Source organism: Mastomys coucha, unplaced genomic scaffold (assembly GCF_008632895.1).
Source record: "Mastomys coucha isolate ucsf_1 unplaced genomic scaffold, UCSF_Mcou_1 pScaffold15, whole genome shotgun sequence".
NCBI lineage: Eukaryota > Metazoa > Chordata > Mammalia > Rodentia > Muridae > Mastomys > Mastomys coucha.
Genome location: NW_022196897.1, coordinates 12,740,660 through 12,758,105, shown reverse-complemented (window position 1 = coordinate 12,758,105; position 17,446 = coordinate 12,740,660). Strand labels below are relative to the sequence as shown.

The window sequence follows — 17,446 nt, the reverse complement described above, 5'->3', positions numbered from 1 at the left end:
CAGGAGAAATTGGGAAAACTCCCCGCTGGTCTGTCCCAGGAATCCCTGTGTGCCTGATTCTCCTCTTGGCAGCCGTGATGTACCAAGGTACCTGGTACCTTGACTCAGGGTACTTCTGCCTGTGAGTGTTGCTGGTAAGCCTTGAGCCCCATGGGCAAAGCTGCCTTGTTGAGCTGGCCACCAGCTGGGTACTGGTGGGCTTATGGAGCCACAGCCAGATGTCAGTGCAGACTTCGCTTTCTGCAAACCTGGCAAGAATGGGGAAAAGAGCTCACTCAGGCGTGTCCCAAGATGGCACCTGGGAGGTGTACACTGATCCTTCAAGCAGTCACAACCTCTCCTCTGGCCTCCAGGGTATGCAAAGAGAACCTGAAACACACAGGGCTACCCTGTAGCTCCATCTGGGGCATCATCTACCTGCTCCTACAACTGAAGCAGAGATTTGTTGGGTGGGGATCAGTTTCCAGAGTACTAGGGTCATACCATGAGTAGGCCTACTGTTAGCTGATGTCATAAGGGTGACCATAGCTGAAGGATCCAGAGTTGATCAGCTGTCACAATCACAATAGTTGTCCTGTACTGCCCCAAGAAAATGTATGCCTGGGTGACCACTTGTCCTTATGCCTACTTGGTATATGGGCCATAAGCAAGGGTTGTGTCTGGGCCTGCCAGTGGAGTGGGGATAGTGGGGATGCTCAGGCCAGGTGTCCCTCAGACAGACTTCTCTCAGCCCCTTTGTGAGGCCTAGGTCCAGCTGGAGGCAGGGCACAGGAGAAGACAGGACTTGATTAGAGCTCCTGAAACCTTACCAGCTGGCAGGGGAAGCGCTGGCCATCAGGTCTGACCAAGTTGGTATGCACCAGCCCCTTTGTTCAGAGACAGAACCTACAGGTATGCTTACCCTGTGTCCCCCAGAAGTAGATGGCACACAGATATGGCAAGCATAGGGAGCAAGTTCAGGAAAAGGCCTTAAGCCAGGGCAATAGGTACAGGAACAGGGCTGGAAAGGTAGCTTTAGTTGGCTCTGTTCTTTTTCCCAGAGTCCACCAGGCCTTCCCTAGGCCAAAGGTAACAGAATCCAAACCTGAAGAGCCCATTAGCCTCTCAAATGCCCTCCAGCCTTAGGCATTCCTGAGGTCCCATGCCTCATCGAGTGGGGGACTGAGGAAGGAGTGGGGCATGAGCCCTGGTCCTTCCAGAATTGGATTGGGAACCATGTGCCCCAAGGTGCAGAGCAGCAAGTGGTGACCTGTTAGGTAGGGAGCCTTTGCTAATGGGAACTGATCCAGGCATCCGTGGGGGTAGGCAGAGGTGACCGGAGCTTGCCACCCACAGGCAGGCCGCCCCGGTGATTCCCACAGCCTGTTCTCCTTGCCCAGCAGGTACCTGGCACAGCTATGAGGTCCATGCCCCATCTCCCAGCTGAGTGACCTGATGGCCTGTAAGGGGTTTCTCCCCAAGTCTAGGGGATAGGGTGAGGGACCCAGAAATCAGGGGATCTTCTTAGGACCTTTTGCCTCTGAACAAAGGGGCTGGTGCATACCAACTTGGTCAGACCTGATGGCCAGCGCTTCCCCTGCCAGCTGGTAAGGTTTCAGGAGCTCTAATCAAGTCCTGTCTTCTCCTGTGCCCTGCCTCCAGCTGGACCTAGGCCTCACAAAGGGGCTGGGAGAAGTCTGTCTGAGGGACACCTGGCCTGAGCATCCCCACTATCCCCACTCCACTGGCAGGCCCAGACTCAGACTCAGCCTTGGCTTGGAAGCCTCTCGCTCCTAACCCCCACCCAGGAGAAACTTGGAACTTGGACACTGAGCACACAACTCCAGAGTGGCAGGCCACTTCTGTCCATTTCCCACGATCTGGGAATAGCAAAGCATAAAGGAACGGAGAGGAAGTGAGCACATCACACCCCACTGTCTGGCAGGAAGTCAATAGCAGATGCAATACCTGGACACACCCACCCTGGCAAGGGAGACGGTATGGCTGCTGGGCGAGGGGCACCTGTGTCAGCTTCCAAGTCGTACAGGTTTTGATTGTAGCCTTACTTGCCCCTCTGACATGTTCTTAGGGACTTTCCAGACAGATGGCCTGACACCTTGCTAGACAGGGCGGGACAGGGCCCAGGAAAAAGCAGTGAAGTGCTAGCCTGCCATGGTCTGGCTCTGCTTCACACCTCTCTTTCCCAGGATATCCTGGGAACATTTTTTTTGGGTCCTGAGCTGACTCAGGGCCCTAATGTGATCTGAGAGTCACCTGCTCATACTCTCTCTTAAGAGAAATGAGTTGATTGACGAGCCATATTTGACAAACACACTTGGGAACTTAACAGCATGACTCTGATTTTCTGCTGGCATCAGGCTAAAGGATAGGCAGAAGGGTCTGGGTCCCAGGACCCTGGGGCTATGGAGAGGTCTGCTTATGTGTATGAAGGATTTGTCTTAAGTCCAGTCATAATGTCATGCTCTTCTTATGTGGTAAGCTATGCCCTCTACTGGGGGGCTCACTCCTACGGCATGAGTGTTTGGAGCCGGTGAAGATGGCAGCCCTTGGCAAGGGCTTTGCCCTCTGGCCCCTGTCCTGCCCCCAGGCTGAGGAAGGGCAGTTCCCACGGGTCTGACCCCTCCCCCACCTACCCGCTGCCCAGTCCTTTTGTGCAACTGGGACAATGTCTCCACCGACAAGTGGGGGATGGGCCGTGGGGATGTGCCTGGGACTGTCTTCCTGGTGAGGGTCCCCTCGGGTCAGGGACAGCTGGGCTCAGCTGGTACTTTGGTACTCAGACTGTGGGGCTGTAAGGACTGTCAAGAAGGGAACACCGGTGTGTCTCCCAGGAAGGAAGGGTGAATGGGGTGAAGGGTAAGGGTGCTTCAGAATCTCAGAAGAACTAGTGACCCGGGGTCACTCTTCCCTTTCTCTTAGTGCTGAGATGGAAACTGGGATCTCAAGCATATGCTGGGGCAAGCACTTGACTGCTGAACAACACACACAGCTTGAGTGTCTGCATGGGAGTGCATGTCAGGGCTGCATATGGAAGTCCATGTGACTGCAGGTGTACTACATCCTACACTCCCCAGGGGAGGCCAGCATCAGAGTCTGACCTCCTCTCTTGACCCTGTCTGCACCTGCCTGCAGAATTAAAGTTGATTCCCAGCAGGGGGCTCATTAGGCCCAGTCCTGCTTACCTCACTGGAAAGCAGACCCTGTGGCTATGGCCCTGTGGTGGGACCCTTTCCTCAGTCTTCTCTGGGTTCTTAGGCCTAAGTCGTGGGAGCCAGGGTCTTCCAGTATGGGCCTTCTGACTCGTAGGTTTGAAAGCTGGTGGCCCACCTTGTCTGTTCATCAGCATGTGAACCTAAAGTTCAGTACACTTCATGGGTGCTTCAGTCCCTCTGTGGATCAAGTTGTAAGGTGGCTAGGTAAGACCCACGGCAGGACAATGTGGGCCATATATAGCCCACAGGTTCTCAGCTCCCTTCAAGAGCAAAACACCGTCCCTTACAAACAAATCCAAGTAAAGTGTGAACTACCTTAAAGAAAAGAAAAACAAAAACCAGGGTCTAAGGTAGCCCTGGTTGGCCCTTGCTATTTAGTTGAGGGTACCCTTGAACTTTTGATCCTCCTGTTCAGGGATTCCAGAGATGGGGTTTATGCAGTTCTTGGGTGAGGGGGAGGATCGATCTTACTGAGGCTGGGCTTTCAGCACGTTAGGAAAGCACTCCACCAACTAAGCTACATCTCCAGCCCTGGGGGAAACTTTGTTTTCAGGAATTCTTATCTAGAAGAAATTTGCATTTGCTAAAACTGACCGGCCAGGCTTTAGGAGCCCCATCCTAGTCAGTGGTCAGCTCAGGCGCAAGACAGTGAGTGTAGGTGGAGACTGGGGCCTCTATAGGTGGGACTGCGCCTCTGCTGCCCTGGGCCACTCTTGTCAGAGAAATAAAACAGGGTCTGGGCCACACAGGACGCCTCCTCCCAGGCCTGGCAGGGGCTCCCCCTCTCCACCCAGTTCACAAACGAAATACCCACCCCCCACTTCTTGAGGCCCCGCCCCAGCCCCTGGGGCGCCATTCTCTCTGGACTCTGGCCCCCCCGCAGGTCCTCCTTCTCTTCCATCTCCCAAGATTCTAGGGTGCCCTTCTCGCTGGTGCTGTAGGCTGCTTTCCCCACGCCCCGGGGTGCCCTTCTCCCCACAGGTCCCGACTCACTTCTCCCCGGTGTTCCCGGGCGCCACCCCCGCCCCCCATCCCCTAGTCCTCGCACAGAGCAGGAGGTTCCCAGACGGGGGATGGGCAGCAGCCGTGAGAACGCGCCGGACGGGCAGGCGTGGGAAAGCGGGAGGAGGGGCGCAGGGCGGGCGGGGCGCGCCTGGGAACGGCCCCCGCCCCCGTCACTGCCTTTGAAAGGGCCACTCAGGGCGCCGGCGGGGATTCAAAAGCAAACGGCCGCCACTGCCTTCCCGCCCCAGTCGTAGGGGTACGTGTTGCAGGCTGCCCTGCCTTCCACGGGTTGGGCACTGCCCATTATGGGTCAGAGGGTAGCCCCCCACCAGGGCCACCACCCGCAGGAGGTGGTAGATCCCAAACAATCCCTTGCCAGGCAGTTATGCGGGCAGGGGTCTCAGGACTTGAAGTAGGGGACCAAAGAGAGACCCACCAAGAATGGGTGAGGATTGTGAGGGGGCAGTGGCATCAAACTATCAGAAGCAGCACACTGATTCACAGGAATTCGACCTAAGGCAACCACTTGGACCACTCCAGGACTCCCCACTGCCCGAGCTGAGCAGGTGTGAGACCTAGTATAGAGATTGTCAGTGTGGCGGACACGTGACCAACAGGGGCCTCTCCTTCACCTAGTTACAAATCTATATCCTGGGGTCTTAGAAAGGCTCTCCTGCTCTCTTTAAAGTGGCCATGGACACTGGGCAGTGGCGGCACACACCTTTAATCCCAGCACTTGGGAGGCAGAGGCAGGCAGATTTCTTGAGTTTGAGGTCAGGCTGGTCTACAGAGTGAGTTCCAGGCAGCCAGGACTACACAGAGAAACCCTGTGTCAAAAAACAAAAACAAAAACAAAAAACCCCAAAACAACAACAACAACAAAACAGAATAAAAGTGGTCATGGACATTTCCTGGACAGGACTGACTTGGGAGGGTTTGGAGAGACCCCAGGTGGACAGGTCAGCGGGAGGGTTGGAGAGACCCCAGGTGGACAGGTCAGTGGTCTGTGTCTTTTCAAGACTTAACCGGGGCCCTGTGCAGGTAGAAGAGGACTGTGTGTGTCTGCCTGTGTCTGGTGTCTATCCTGGTGTTTCTGCTGGTCAGGATGTGCCCCAATGTGCCACAGTAACAGGGCACAGCAGGCCTGGCCTTGTTACCCTCAGCACTCTCCCAGACCCATTTCTAAACTGCCTGGCGCCTTTCTTCCTATCCCCCTATCAACTGCACTGCTTTATTTTCAGCCTCAGGGGATTCCTCCTTTCCTGTCTGGAGACTGGGCTCAGCCAGCCAATGAGGGCAATGGGCCTTATGTGTTGGGCAAGCTCTCTTGGATTCTGGGATCTCAGTAGTTTGGCCACACCGAGGATGAGGGAAACATTGAGGGCAGATTTTCCTGGTAAAGGGCTCTAAGGGGCCCCAAACTCCCTTTCCTTCCCAGTGTCTAGATCCTAGTGGGAGTGGGGACTTAGAGGCTGGCTTTTGACATGTCTGGCCAGTGGACATTATTTAGGGTACTGATAGGGTCTTCTGCTTGATGCCTATCCTCTTTTCATTTTTGTTTTAACTTTTATGTGTATAGATGTTTCGCCTGCATATATATCTTTGTATCTCATGTGCCTGGTGCCCACAGAGATCAGAGGAGGGTATCAGGTTCCTTGGCTTTGGAGTTACATATGGTTTTGAGTCAGTCACCATAAGGGTGCTAGGTATTGAACCTGGATCCTCTGGAAGAGCAACCAGTGCTCTTAACCCCTGCACTGTCTCTCCTCCCCTGCCTACTGAATCTTGCTGCTGTTGTCTTCAGATAGGGTCTTTCTTTGTAGTCTTAGCTGTCCTGGAACTCACTATGTAGATCAGGTTAGCCTTGAACTCACAGAGATCTGCCTGGCTATGTCTCCCAAGTGCCCACTGACTCTTACTTCAACCCGAGGATGATAGCACAGTAGTGTAATGGTTCTGGGTGACCACGGGTGAGTCCTGGGAGAGGTCACTGGGTCCAGGTGGCCAGTGTTTTCTCAGAAAGAACCCTCCTAGCTGTGGTTTGTTTCTCTTCCCTGTTTCTTCACTTCTGAGGGTGATGTTATAACTGGCTCCATAGTGGGTAGCATGTTGTCAGGGTGGCCCAATTGTCCCAACCCTCCAGGGGCAGTACACCCCTCCCAGATGTGCTCAAAGGCTCCCTCAGCCTAGACAATTCATGAAGGATCCAGTAGTGGCGCACTTGGGAGGCAGAGGCAGGTGGATTTCTAAGTTTGAGGCCGGCCTGGTCTACAGAGTGAGTTCCAGGACAGCCAGGGCTACACAGAGAAACCCTGTCTCAAAAAACAAAAAACAAAAAACAAAAACAAACAAACAAACAAAAACAAAACAAAACTTAGAGTAGTCTCTAGGGACTGCTCATGACATTCATTGTAGGGGCAGGACTAAGATTCAGGAAGGGCTGCCCCATCTCGTGAAGGCTGAGGTTTTGGGGTGGCAGTGGGACACAGGAACAATTTCTTCAGTTAAAGGGAGAGGAATAGCTGCCACATGGGCCCGATAGTGCCAAGAGCCTTCCTAAAGTGGCTGGGGCCTGCTCTGTGCCACCAGAAGTCAGGTCTTTCACCAGCAGAGCCCAGGTCTAGTCTCCTGGGGGCTACCTGGTAAGAAGTGAGGTTGGTCTCTGAGACCCAGGGCTTTTAAAAGTGCTGAAGCCATTGCTCCATCTGCACCCTGAGCCTGGGGGAGTCCAGGTCCTAACTCTCAGGAAACCTGATCTATGCCTTACACTCTCTAGACCTTGCACTGGTGGGGCCTTAGCCTCTTCTCGGCTGTTCCCTGCCCTGCAGACCCCTCAGGATGATTTGGGTTAGGTTTCTCCTGCACCCCTGGTTGGTGATACTCCTAACTTGGCTCTGCTTCTTGTGTCAGGATAGGCGCTGACAAGAGGGACCTTAGGTCCTCTACGGGGTAGCAGTTAGAGCTGGCAGAAGTCTGTGATACCAATGTGTGGAGGCTGGGCCAGGGAACATATTCTCTCTGGCATCCTCCATTGAGGATCCCCTCTTGTTCAAAGTGCCTGGTTGGACCCTTAAAGCCTGTTTCACCGACTGACTGGCTCCTTTTCGCGGTGAGGAAAGCCCTCTGCTGGCTCTGACTGAAAGCTCCCTGAGGTGGTAGAGTCACTGGCCTCTTGGGACACACACTTCCGAAGACTTGACGTCACTCTTTCAAAACACACCCTCACAGGGCCACAGTCCATTCCCTAATCACGGGTCAGGGGACCAAAGGGACAGTAAAAATAGATATTACGCCCAGCCATTTCAGAGGTTCATGTTTAGCTTTTTTTTTTTAACTCAAATTTCTTTGATAAAATATTTTCTCATGGTGGACAGTACTGGGAATGTCTCTCTAATAGTCATTGCTAATGGACAGTTTTGGCCTCTACTCCCCCCCCCCCCACACACACACTGTCACTCAGAGTCCAGCTTCCAAGGCTGTGACTTCCCCAGGAGACACTCTCTCATGTCCAGCTCCCCCTGGCTCCAGGTTGTGTCTCCTCTAATCCAGGGCTCCCCCATACAGACACTCCTAGCAATAGCAATGTGGTAACAAACCCCAGTTTTACAATCATCACTGCTCAGCTCCTCTTGAACCTCTTGCACCAGCCAGGGAATATTGCTCTGGGAATATTACCTGTCAAAAGAGGCTTTCCCCCTTTGAGAAGAGCATCAAAATAGCTGAAGGAAGAAAAAGAGAAGATTGCATTAGTGGAAACTCTGCAGGAAGATGGCCAGCTCTCACCAATCCAAGGATTGAGTCAGGGTCTTGTGGGACAAGTTCAAGATGGAAGGCACATACTTCTAGGGGTTCTGGGAATCTGCTTAGGCAAGACTTGTATGTACTGTTCCTCTATGGCTGAAGCTCTGTGTGTGTGTGTGTGTGTGTGTGTGTGTGTGTGGTCACAGCAGGGGTCTGCAGTCATTTTGAAGACAGCCCCTATACAAAGTCTCTTTTGCTTCTCCTTGAGACGCTTTCCCAGGCTCTTCACTGGCCACTGGGGCAGAGTATCAGGGTAGCTGGTGCACGTGTTTAAGTATGTGATGTCCATGGCATTCCAAGCTGCCTGCTCCGGTCAAGCTCCCAGGTTGGCTGGGAATGCTGCAGATGAAGGGTTCCTGAGAAGGGCAGTGAGAATGTAGCCCAAGGCCTGTGCAGAGCTGGGAACAATGCTCTGGTGCACATACTGAGACACAGCCTTGTGGTCTAGAGCCCCGATCCTCCAAGCCCCGAGAGTCTCTTAGGTTTCTAGACCCAGAAGTAGGCTTGCATACAGGCCTCTGGACTGTAGCCTGAACATAAGAGCCATCTATAGAAGATGCACTTGTGCAAAGCAAGGTCTGCTTGCCCTCTCTGCCCAGCATCTTCATGGCTGCTTCTCAATGACTTTGATCCTACTCACTAGACTCTTACCATTGGCCTGTGAGTCTCTGTGAACACCAATGAATACTTTTAAAAGGCTGTTTCTTCCACTAACGAGTCCTGATCTCAGTCACTTGAGTCTATGTGTCCCTCTTCTAGTGTGTTTCTGGTGGGCTCCACTCCCTGACCAGAGCACCAGCCCACCAAGGCTGGGCACCGTATCAGGGATGGGACTGAAGAGAGCCACAGCGGGGCAGTTGGACGAGAACCAATCAGCCTATGAGCCTCTTCTCCACGTTCTGCCTCACTTGTAAGAATGGTCCCTCCAAGACGGTCCCCCAAGAGCCCCTCACAATGTTCCCATCTGCAGCATCTGTAACCAAAGTCCTCATGCTGCTCTCTGCCTTGCTCTTGCACCATGCCTATTCTCTGTCCCAGGACAGCCAGCTGCTGCCCCTTCTGGCCTGGATATTTGCTGGTTCCTGATCTGGTTGCAACATTGCCCCCAAGTTACCTCTCAGAACCTGTCCTTATCTTTCTGCTCAGGCAGGCTGTGGGCTTGTTCTGTGTCTCTACACACTGTCCATGCATAGGTGCTGAGGGACGTCTTCAAGTCTGAAGATCACTGGGCAGATCCAGACAGCAGGCTGTTGCCTGCACGCGGCTCTGGATTGAGTAGGGGTTTCCTCCCAGCTACCCAACTTCCTGTTTTCTCAAGAAAAAACAGCAGCCAGTGGTTCTGAAAAGCTCATTAAAATGCCTCCCCAGGCGTCCCGGACATCCTGGGGTCTTTAAAACACTTGCCCAGCAGAGCTCAGACAAAGAGAGGCAGCGGACAGACGTGGTTCCTGTCGCCCCTGGAGCTCAACACTGAAGGAAAAGGTTGGGAACACACTTCCTCACTGCACCAAAGTGCCATGGAGGAAGCCTGTCCCTGTGGGGCAGTGAAGCTAGCAGGCCAGTGAAGCTAGCAGGCCAGTGTACATCCCTGAGGGGGCAGGAGCTCCAGGAGCCTGAAGAGTGCTTCTCATCCTGAATACTTTCAGCGCTATAGGAGACTGCCAAGTCCAGAAACACAAACCAAGCTCCAGGAGGAGAGGAACCGGTTCTGGCTGGTCCCTCCCCAGCCAGGTGAGCTAGTCTGCCCAAGTCTGGGAAAGTGGGGCTGAGCTCTGTCCTGCTGAGCCAGGGAGGTGGGTAGGGAACCTGGTAATGGCCACCTGAGGGGTTCAGACTACTGCTCTCATAGAAGGCTTCCAAGTCCAGGGTCCAAAACAAATACCATTGCTTGGAGGAGCTTCCTTACTGCTCTCTAGGGAGTATGCAAGAACCCAGTTCCAGACCAGCAGGATCAGGCCCCTTACATCTGCGAGCCAGGAGAAGCTCCCCATCTTCCCTCCTCCACAGGTGGGAAGAGTGCTCCAGTATACATATTCAACAGGTGTGTGTCCCCGAGGTCCTTCAGGCCCTGAGAACCTGTAGTCTTTGACCCCAAGAGCCATGTTCTCTTGGTTCATCCCAGAAGCCCCTCAAGGGCCAGAGTAAATTCTCCAAACCAGTAGCCATGGGAGCCACTACCTTGGTCACTCTGGCCTAGTTGGAATTCTGTAAAAATACTGACCCAGGCTGTAGTGACTTTCCTGATATGCAGCCTGTGTGCAGGTGTCTAGATAGGGATGGAGGATGACTTGTGGCCACTGCTCCCATGGACAGAAACTCAGAGCACACATGCCTACCACCATCCAGGGACCACCATCCAGGGACACACTGGTTCTTGCCAACCTGTCAGGGTGCCTCCCACCTAAGGGGATGGGCATTCAGGACCCACCTGGCAGCAGCTGAAGATACCTGTATGAATGACTCGTACACTGAAGTGCCTGAGCATGCCTTTGGCTTGCTGTTGGGCCTTGAGGGTACTGTTTACAGAGAGGCAGCGACCAGCCCCAACTTGGGCACAGAGCTGCAGATACATGACCAGGGAGTGCTGGGGTGCACATATCCCAGAATCTTTCCTGGTTTCTTCTGGGTCTATCAGGGAAGGGCGAGCTCTCTCTCATGAAGAGTGCCTAAGGGACCCAGTGGGAATGAGGCCCCCTGGTAGATAGATGGGGCTTAAACGGGAACAGGTCCCAACTCTGTCCTTGTGGTATGGCATGATGATGAGGCTGGGGATGATCCTTCTGTGCCATCTGGTCACCTGTGAAGGAGTGACACCCGCAGGTAAGGCTGCCCCACTGCCCCTCTCACACACTCAGAGTTGTCTCCTTTGTCAATTGGTATCAACCTTTGTTCCCACCAGCCCAGAATCCTGGGGCCTGCAGCACACCTTGTTTTACAGATACAGTTAAGGAACAGTGCAAACATTGTATTTAGTTACAAACAAAATTAAACTTTAAAATCAGTCCCCAAAGAACTGAAGAAAATGACCAGCGAATGGAGAAAGATATTTTGAGAGGCCAGACACAATTCATCACTAAGGCAGTAAGTGACAGGTGAAAAGCTTTGAAATGCCATGGCGGGGGAGATGGGGAAAAGCATGTGTTATACAATCATGGCAAATTGAATTTGATCCCTGAAACCCAGGTACAAGGAGAAAACCAACTCCACAATGTTGTCCTGTGACTTTCCACGGTGGCACAGGTGTCCACATACATATATCACATTCATATTAATCATAAAATGACACCCAGAAGGGCTGAAGCGATGGCTTGGTGGATAAACACTTGAGAGGATCTGCTAGGAATCCCTAAAACTCATGTCACGATAGGATGTGCTTCCCAGTACTCCTGTTGCTAGATAATCAGTAGAGGTGGAATTCCCAGCCAGCTCAGCTTCCCTGGTGAACAACAGAGGGACTTGTCTCAGGGTGGAAGGTGAGGATCAACACTTAAGGTTTTTATTCTCTGACATTCATATGTGCTACTGTGTACCCTTCCTCCCATCACACACACACACACACATACACACACACACCAATACCCACAAATATCAGTGTTGATGATTGTGTTATCCTGTCATACTGAAACTTTTTAATGATGTGTGTGTGTGTGTGTGTGTATGAGAGAGAGAGAGACAGACAGACAGACAGACAGAGGCAGACAGAAACAGAGATACAGAGAGTGCACATACAAGTACACATGCCATAGAACTAGTGTGGAGGTCAGAGGGCAGCTTATGGGGGTTTGTGTTCTTTTCTGTGGGTACTGGGGGTCAAGGTTGTCTGGCTTGCCTGAAAGCATCTTTGCCCACTGTGCCATCTTGCTTAATCCTATTTTTTCCTCAGTATTAAGGATTTAAATTCATTTATGTATATAGATGCTTTTCCTGCCTGTGTGTCTGGGCACTACATTCATGCCAGATGCAGGTGTCAGGTGCCCTGAGACTGAAGTTACAGATGGTTGTGTGCTGCCATGTGGATACCAAGAATTAAGCCCAGGTCCTCTGCCAGAGAACCTGCCTCGACATTTCTATAGCCTTGACTATGGCTAATTTTGCTGATGGTAGGGGTACTGGGGTTTGGAGCTAAGTGGGAGAGAATATGAATTAAATTAAGGATGTTATAAATGTCCAAATCTGAATGGAAAATTTGAATTGATGTACAATGTTTTTATTTATTTAAGTAATTTTGTTCTTTTGAGACAGGATCTCTCACTATGTAGCTCTGACAGGTCTGGAACTCAGTATCTGAATCAGGCTGGCCTTGAATTCAGAGAGATCTACTTGACTCTCCCCCCTGGGTGTTGGGATTAAAGAATTGCACCACCATCCTGACTATTTTAAAATTTTGTAGACAGGTACCATGTAGCCCAGGCTGGCCCCTACTTTGAATTTCTTACCTCCTGTCTTTTTCTTTCCAGTTCCAGATGACAGGTGAGCACCACCAAGTCTGGGCCATGTGATTCTGGGCATCCAGGATTTCATGCTGTGTTAGGCAAGCACTCTACCAGAGGGAGCTACTTCCCTAGCCCTGAACTGCATTTTAAACAAAGATGTCTCTCATCACTCTGCCCACTGCTGAGGCCTGGAAACAAGACAAACTCCTGCAGCTGAAAGCCTCTCTGCCTGCCAGCTTTCAAGTGTCTGCTGTGAGGAGAGGAGTCAGACCTTTGGGGAGGAGTGGCTGCTTCCAGCTTGTGGAGACAAAATGCAGAAAATGAATGGGACAGGAACATTTCACTGTACCAAGAAGCAAGGAAGTTATCAAAAATCGAAAATTCTGTGTGAGAGGGACGCAGAAGTCAGGAGAGGGACAACAGAGACAAAGTGGTGGCAACCATGTGCATCAGTGGGGGGCAGACACAGGATGTCTGTGTGCAGAAGGATTCCTTACAAGTCTTCAGTAATCTTTAGTGAACATGAGGCTATAGAAATGATAAAGTCCTCAGAAGGAGACAGGGAAACTTCATGCCCCTGACCTGACACCAAGCAAAGACAAACCACATTGCATCCAAATCAGAAGCTCTTACGCATCAAAGGCCACCTTCTAGAGAAGAAAGAGAGGGCTGGAGACATGGCCCAGCACACAGAGAGTGGTGGGTTAGAACCTCAATACTGCGGCTAGCCCACCCCTGCAATTCTACCACTTCAAGGTAGAAACAGGAAGGTTCAAACTTCAAGGTCATTCTGTTACATAGCAAGGTCAAAGCCAGGATCAGCTATATGTGGGACCCTGTCTCATCTCAGCCTCCTTCCAGACAAAGCCATGTGTGCACTCTCCCTCACAAACATTCATGCCCATATTCATGCACATACACATACATATATATACATCATGTGCACACATGCAAATACACTGACACATGTTTACACAGCTTTCTCTCTCTTTCTCTGTCTCTCTCTGTCTCTGTCTGTCTGTCTGTCTGTCTCTCTCTCTCTCTCTCTCACACACACACACACATACACACGCAGTGCAGAAAACATTTGTAGATTGAACATCTGATCCAGCAGTGACATCCAGAATATAAAAGAAACTTCAACAATTCAACAATGAAAGAAGAACTGCCCAATTTAAAAAGGACAAAGGGCTTGAGAGGATATTTGCCCAAGGAAGACATTCAAATTGCCACATACACAAAAATACACTCAACATCATGTGGTGGCCCACACCTGTATTGCCAGCTTTGGAAAGCTGAGGTATGATTGATATGAGTTAGAGACCAGTCTGGGCTACAAAATAAACAAAGACAAATGTTTAAGAACCAGGGAACAGGGCTGAAGAGATGGCTCAGTGGTTAAGAACACTGACTGCTCTTCCAGAGGTTCTGAGTTCAATTCCCAGCAAACACATGGTGGCTGACAACCATCTGTAATGGGATCTGATGCCCTCTTCTGGTGTGTCTGAAGAGAGCTACAGTGTACTCATATACATAAAACAAACAAAACAGGGAACAGACAGTGGGGTCACTGGATGAAGTGTGATCATTCCTCAAGAAGGTAAACACAGAATTGTGGGATCTAGCTATTAAAGGTTCCTAGTGTGTGCTCCAGGGAATCAGAAGCAGCCATGTGTACAACACGTATTCAGAGCAGCAGTACCCACAGTACCCATAAGAGGGAGCCAACACAAGTGTCCACCAACAGCAATAAACACAGAAAATGGCCTAAATATGCCACGGAGTATTACTCGATCTTAAAAAGGAAGGAGATCCTGTCACATGACAGGATGTGGATGAATCCTGGAAATGTGCTGTATACAATAATCATCTCTCCATATCCACAGGCCCTGCAGCTGCAGATTCAACCAAATGTATACTGAAAGCACTCCAGAGGGCAGCCAGGCAGTGGTGGCACATGACTTTAATCCCAGCACTTGGGAGGCAGAGGCAGGCAGATTTCTGAGTTTGAAGCCAGCCTGGTCTACAGAGTGAGTTCCAGGACAGCCAGGGCTATACAGAGAAATCCTGTCTTGAAAAACAAAAAACAAAAAAACAAACAAAAAAATCCAGAGGGCTGCAGAAATCAAAATAGGTGCATCAAGTCCTCCGATGTCTGATGAATGTTGTGTGGGCTCTCCATATCTATTGTGCTGCACAATTGTGCCTACCAGGGTGGTCATCTGTACCACCATGATTTCCTAATGACAGTATAGTGTTTATACAATGATGTTATTTACAAGGCTACATTTACAAGGGTGTCTAGTGACTGCAGATTATGGCATCTGCAAAGAGTCTTGGGACCAATACACATAAGGGTAAATACAACAGGCTTCACTTATGCAAGGCCCTTGGGTCACTGAATCCATAGCAATGGAGAGTTCCACAGCAGTTCCTAGGGGCTGTAGGGGAGCATCCTAGCTTCCCACTGGCTACTTTGTTTCTGTCTGAGATGATGAAAAAGTGAACTGTGTTGGTTGCACAGCACTCCCAACTTGTTTCATGCCATTGAATCAGATACCTACAAATGGTTAGAATGGCAATCTTTATTATTATTAATTTTTTATTTATTATGTATACAGAGTTCTACCTGCATGTATGCCTGCAGGCCAGAAGAGGTTATATAGATGTTTGTGAATCACCATATGGTTGCTGGGAATTGAACTCAGGACCTTTCGAAGAGCAGACAGTGCTGTTAACCTCTGAACCATCTCTCCAGCCCCCATTATCCTTTCAAAATAGGGTCTCACTATGCAGCTTTGCCCATCCTGGAACTCCTTATGTAGACCAGGCTGGCCTCCAACTCATAGAGATCCACTTGTCTCTGTCCCTGGAGTGCTGGGATGATCAGTGTGTGCCACCATGCCTGGCTGGAAAACTTTATGGATGTATATTTTGCCATGAAAATTAAGGAAAATAAACAGGTACTCTGTGGTGTTAGAAATACATATTCTAAGCTGGGCAGTGGTGGCAAATGCCTTTAATCCCAGGATTTGGGAGGCAGAGGCAGGCAGATTTCTGAGTTCAAGGCCAGCCTGGTCTACTGAGTGAGTTCCAGGTCTACTGAGTGAGTTCCAGGACAGCGAGGGCTACACAGAGAAACCCTGTCTTAAAAAAAAAAAAAAGAAAAAAGAAATACATATTTATTTATATAGTCTAGGCATGGTGGCAGACGTCTTTAGTTCTAGCACTCAGGAGGCAGAGGGCTCTGTGAACTCAAAGCCAGCCTGGTCTACAGAGTAAGACCCTATCTCAAAAAAAGAAAAATACACTTATATGATGAATTAAAAACAAACATAAAGCCAGGCGGTGGTGGTACACGCCTTTAATCCCAGCACTTGGGAGGCAGAGGCAGGCGGATTTCTGAGTTCGAGGCCAACCTAGTCTACAGAGTGAGTTCCAGGACAGCCAGGCCTATACAGAGAAACCATGTCTGAAAAAAACAACAACAAAAAAATAGCATAAAAAATAAAAAATAAGAACAAACTTGGACCAAGGGCATTGCTCAGTAGGTAAAGACACCTGCGGCCATGGCTGGTGACCTTCGCTCTGTGTCCAGGATACATAGGTGGAAGGAGAGAACTAATTTATTTAGATTGTTCTACAGTTTCCACCTGGTCATCAGGGCACATGCACACAAAAGAAAAAAAAATGTAAAAATGCAAAAAATGTAAAAACAAAAGTCTAAAGTTTCTGCCAGCCTGCCTTTAGAGGGCGACACCACGATCTGAAGGGCAAGTGAAGGCAAGAACAGAGGGTCTTTTCAAGGCTCTGTCCATCTAGTCTTCTGAGACAGTAAGCAGAGACTGAGGGAAAGTCAGTCTAGTTAAAGCACAGAGCAGGAAACTCACAGGAAGGCATTTGCTTTTTAGAGGACAGCAGTGCAGTATATGTCCCCAGAGAACCACCAGCTCTAAATGACACCGAATGCATAAAATTAGGCATGGTGATGTCTGATTTGTAGATATCAGAAAAAAAAATCACAGCACTTAAATGCTAAAAAATAACATCAGGTAAGTTGAATATATTTAAATATATATAGTTAAATATATTGTTTTTATTTTAATTCTTTGAAACAGGTTCTTATTATGTGGACCAGGCTGGCCATGAGCTCACAGAGATCTGCCTGACTTGGCCTCCTCAATGCTGGGATTAAAGGTATGTGCCACACCAGGCCTTATTTTAAGCTTTTGAGACAGGGTCTCAGGTAGCCCAAGGCAACCTCCAGCCTGAAGAGGGTGATCTTTAATTTATGATCATCTTGCCTCCAGCTCCTAAATGCTGGGATTGCAGCCCCATGCCTGGTTTATGCAGTGCTGAAGATCAACCCCAGGGCCACATGCATGCTAGGCAAGCCCTGTAACAAAGGAGCCATATCCACAGCCAGACTTTAAATATAGTTTAAGTAAACATGAGCATTTCTGGTGTAGCTCCCAAAGAACAGAAACACAATTTATAAAGTTCAGACCAACAGGGAAATCGGAATTAGTGTAAAAGCTAAAGACTATCAGGAAGAAGGAAAGGTGAGCAGAAAAAGTTATAATTGGTCTTAGCCAAAAGGGTGAAAAGCAATCAAAAGGCAAGAATTGAAGGCTGGGTGTGGTGGTTCACTCCTCTGTCCCAGCAGAGGCAGGCTGTGAGTTTGAACTCTATGAGTTCGAGGCCAACCTGGTCTACATAGTGAGTTCTAGGCCATCCAAGACTACATAGTGAGACCTTGTCTCAAAAACAAATAAATAAACAAATAAAAAAGCACAAACTGAGACACAAATTCCAATTTCCATCAGCTATTATAAGAAATAGCATTTAACTAATATGTTAAAAAGAAAATACTGTGCTGGAGAGATGGCTTAGTTGTTAAGAGCACTGACTGCTCTTCTAGAGGTCCTGAGTTCAGTTCCCAGCCACCACATGGTGGCTCACAATCATCTGTAATGGGTTCCAAAGCTCTTTTCT

At 49.9% G+C, this 17,446-nt stretch overlaps 1 protein-coding gene across 1 annotated transcript in view; it reads right to left on the bottom strand.

Annotated features, from left to right (window-relative positions):
- Window positions 1-17,446, bottom strand: part of Exd3 (exonuclease 3'-5' domain containing 3) — a 41,863-nt gene that overhangs the window by 4,672 nt on the left and 19,745 nt on the right. Inside the window, 1 exon segment of the mRNA XM_031373174.1 lies at window positions 10,447-10,578. Within this exon segment, the coding sequence (XP_031229034.1) occupies window positions 10,447-10,578 (132 nt within the window).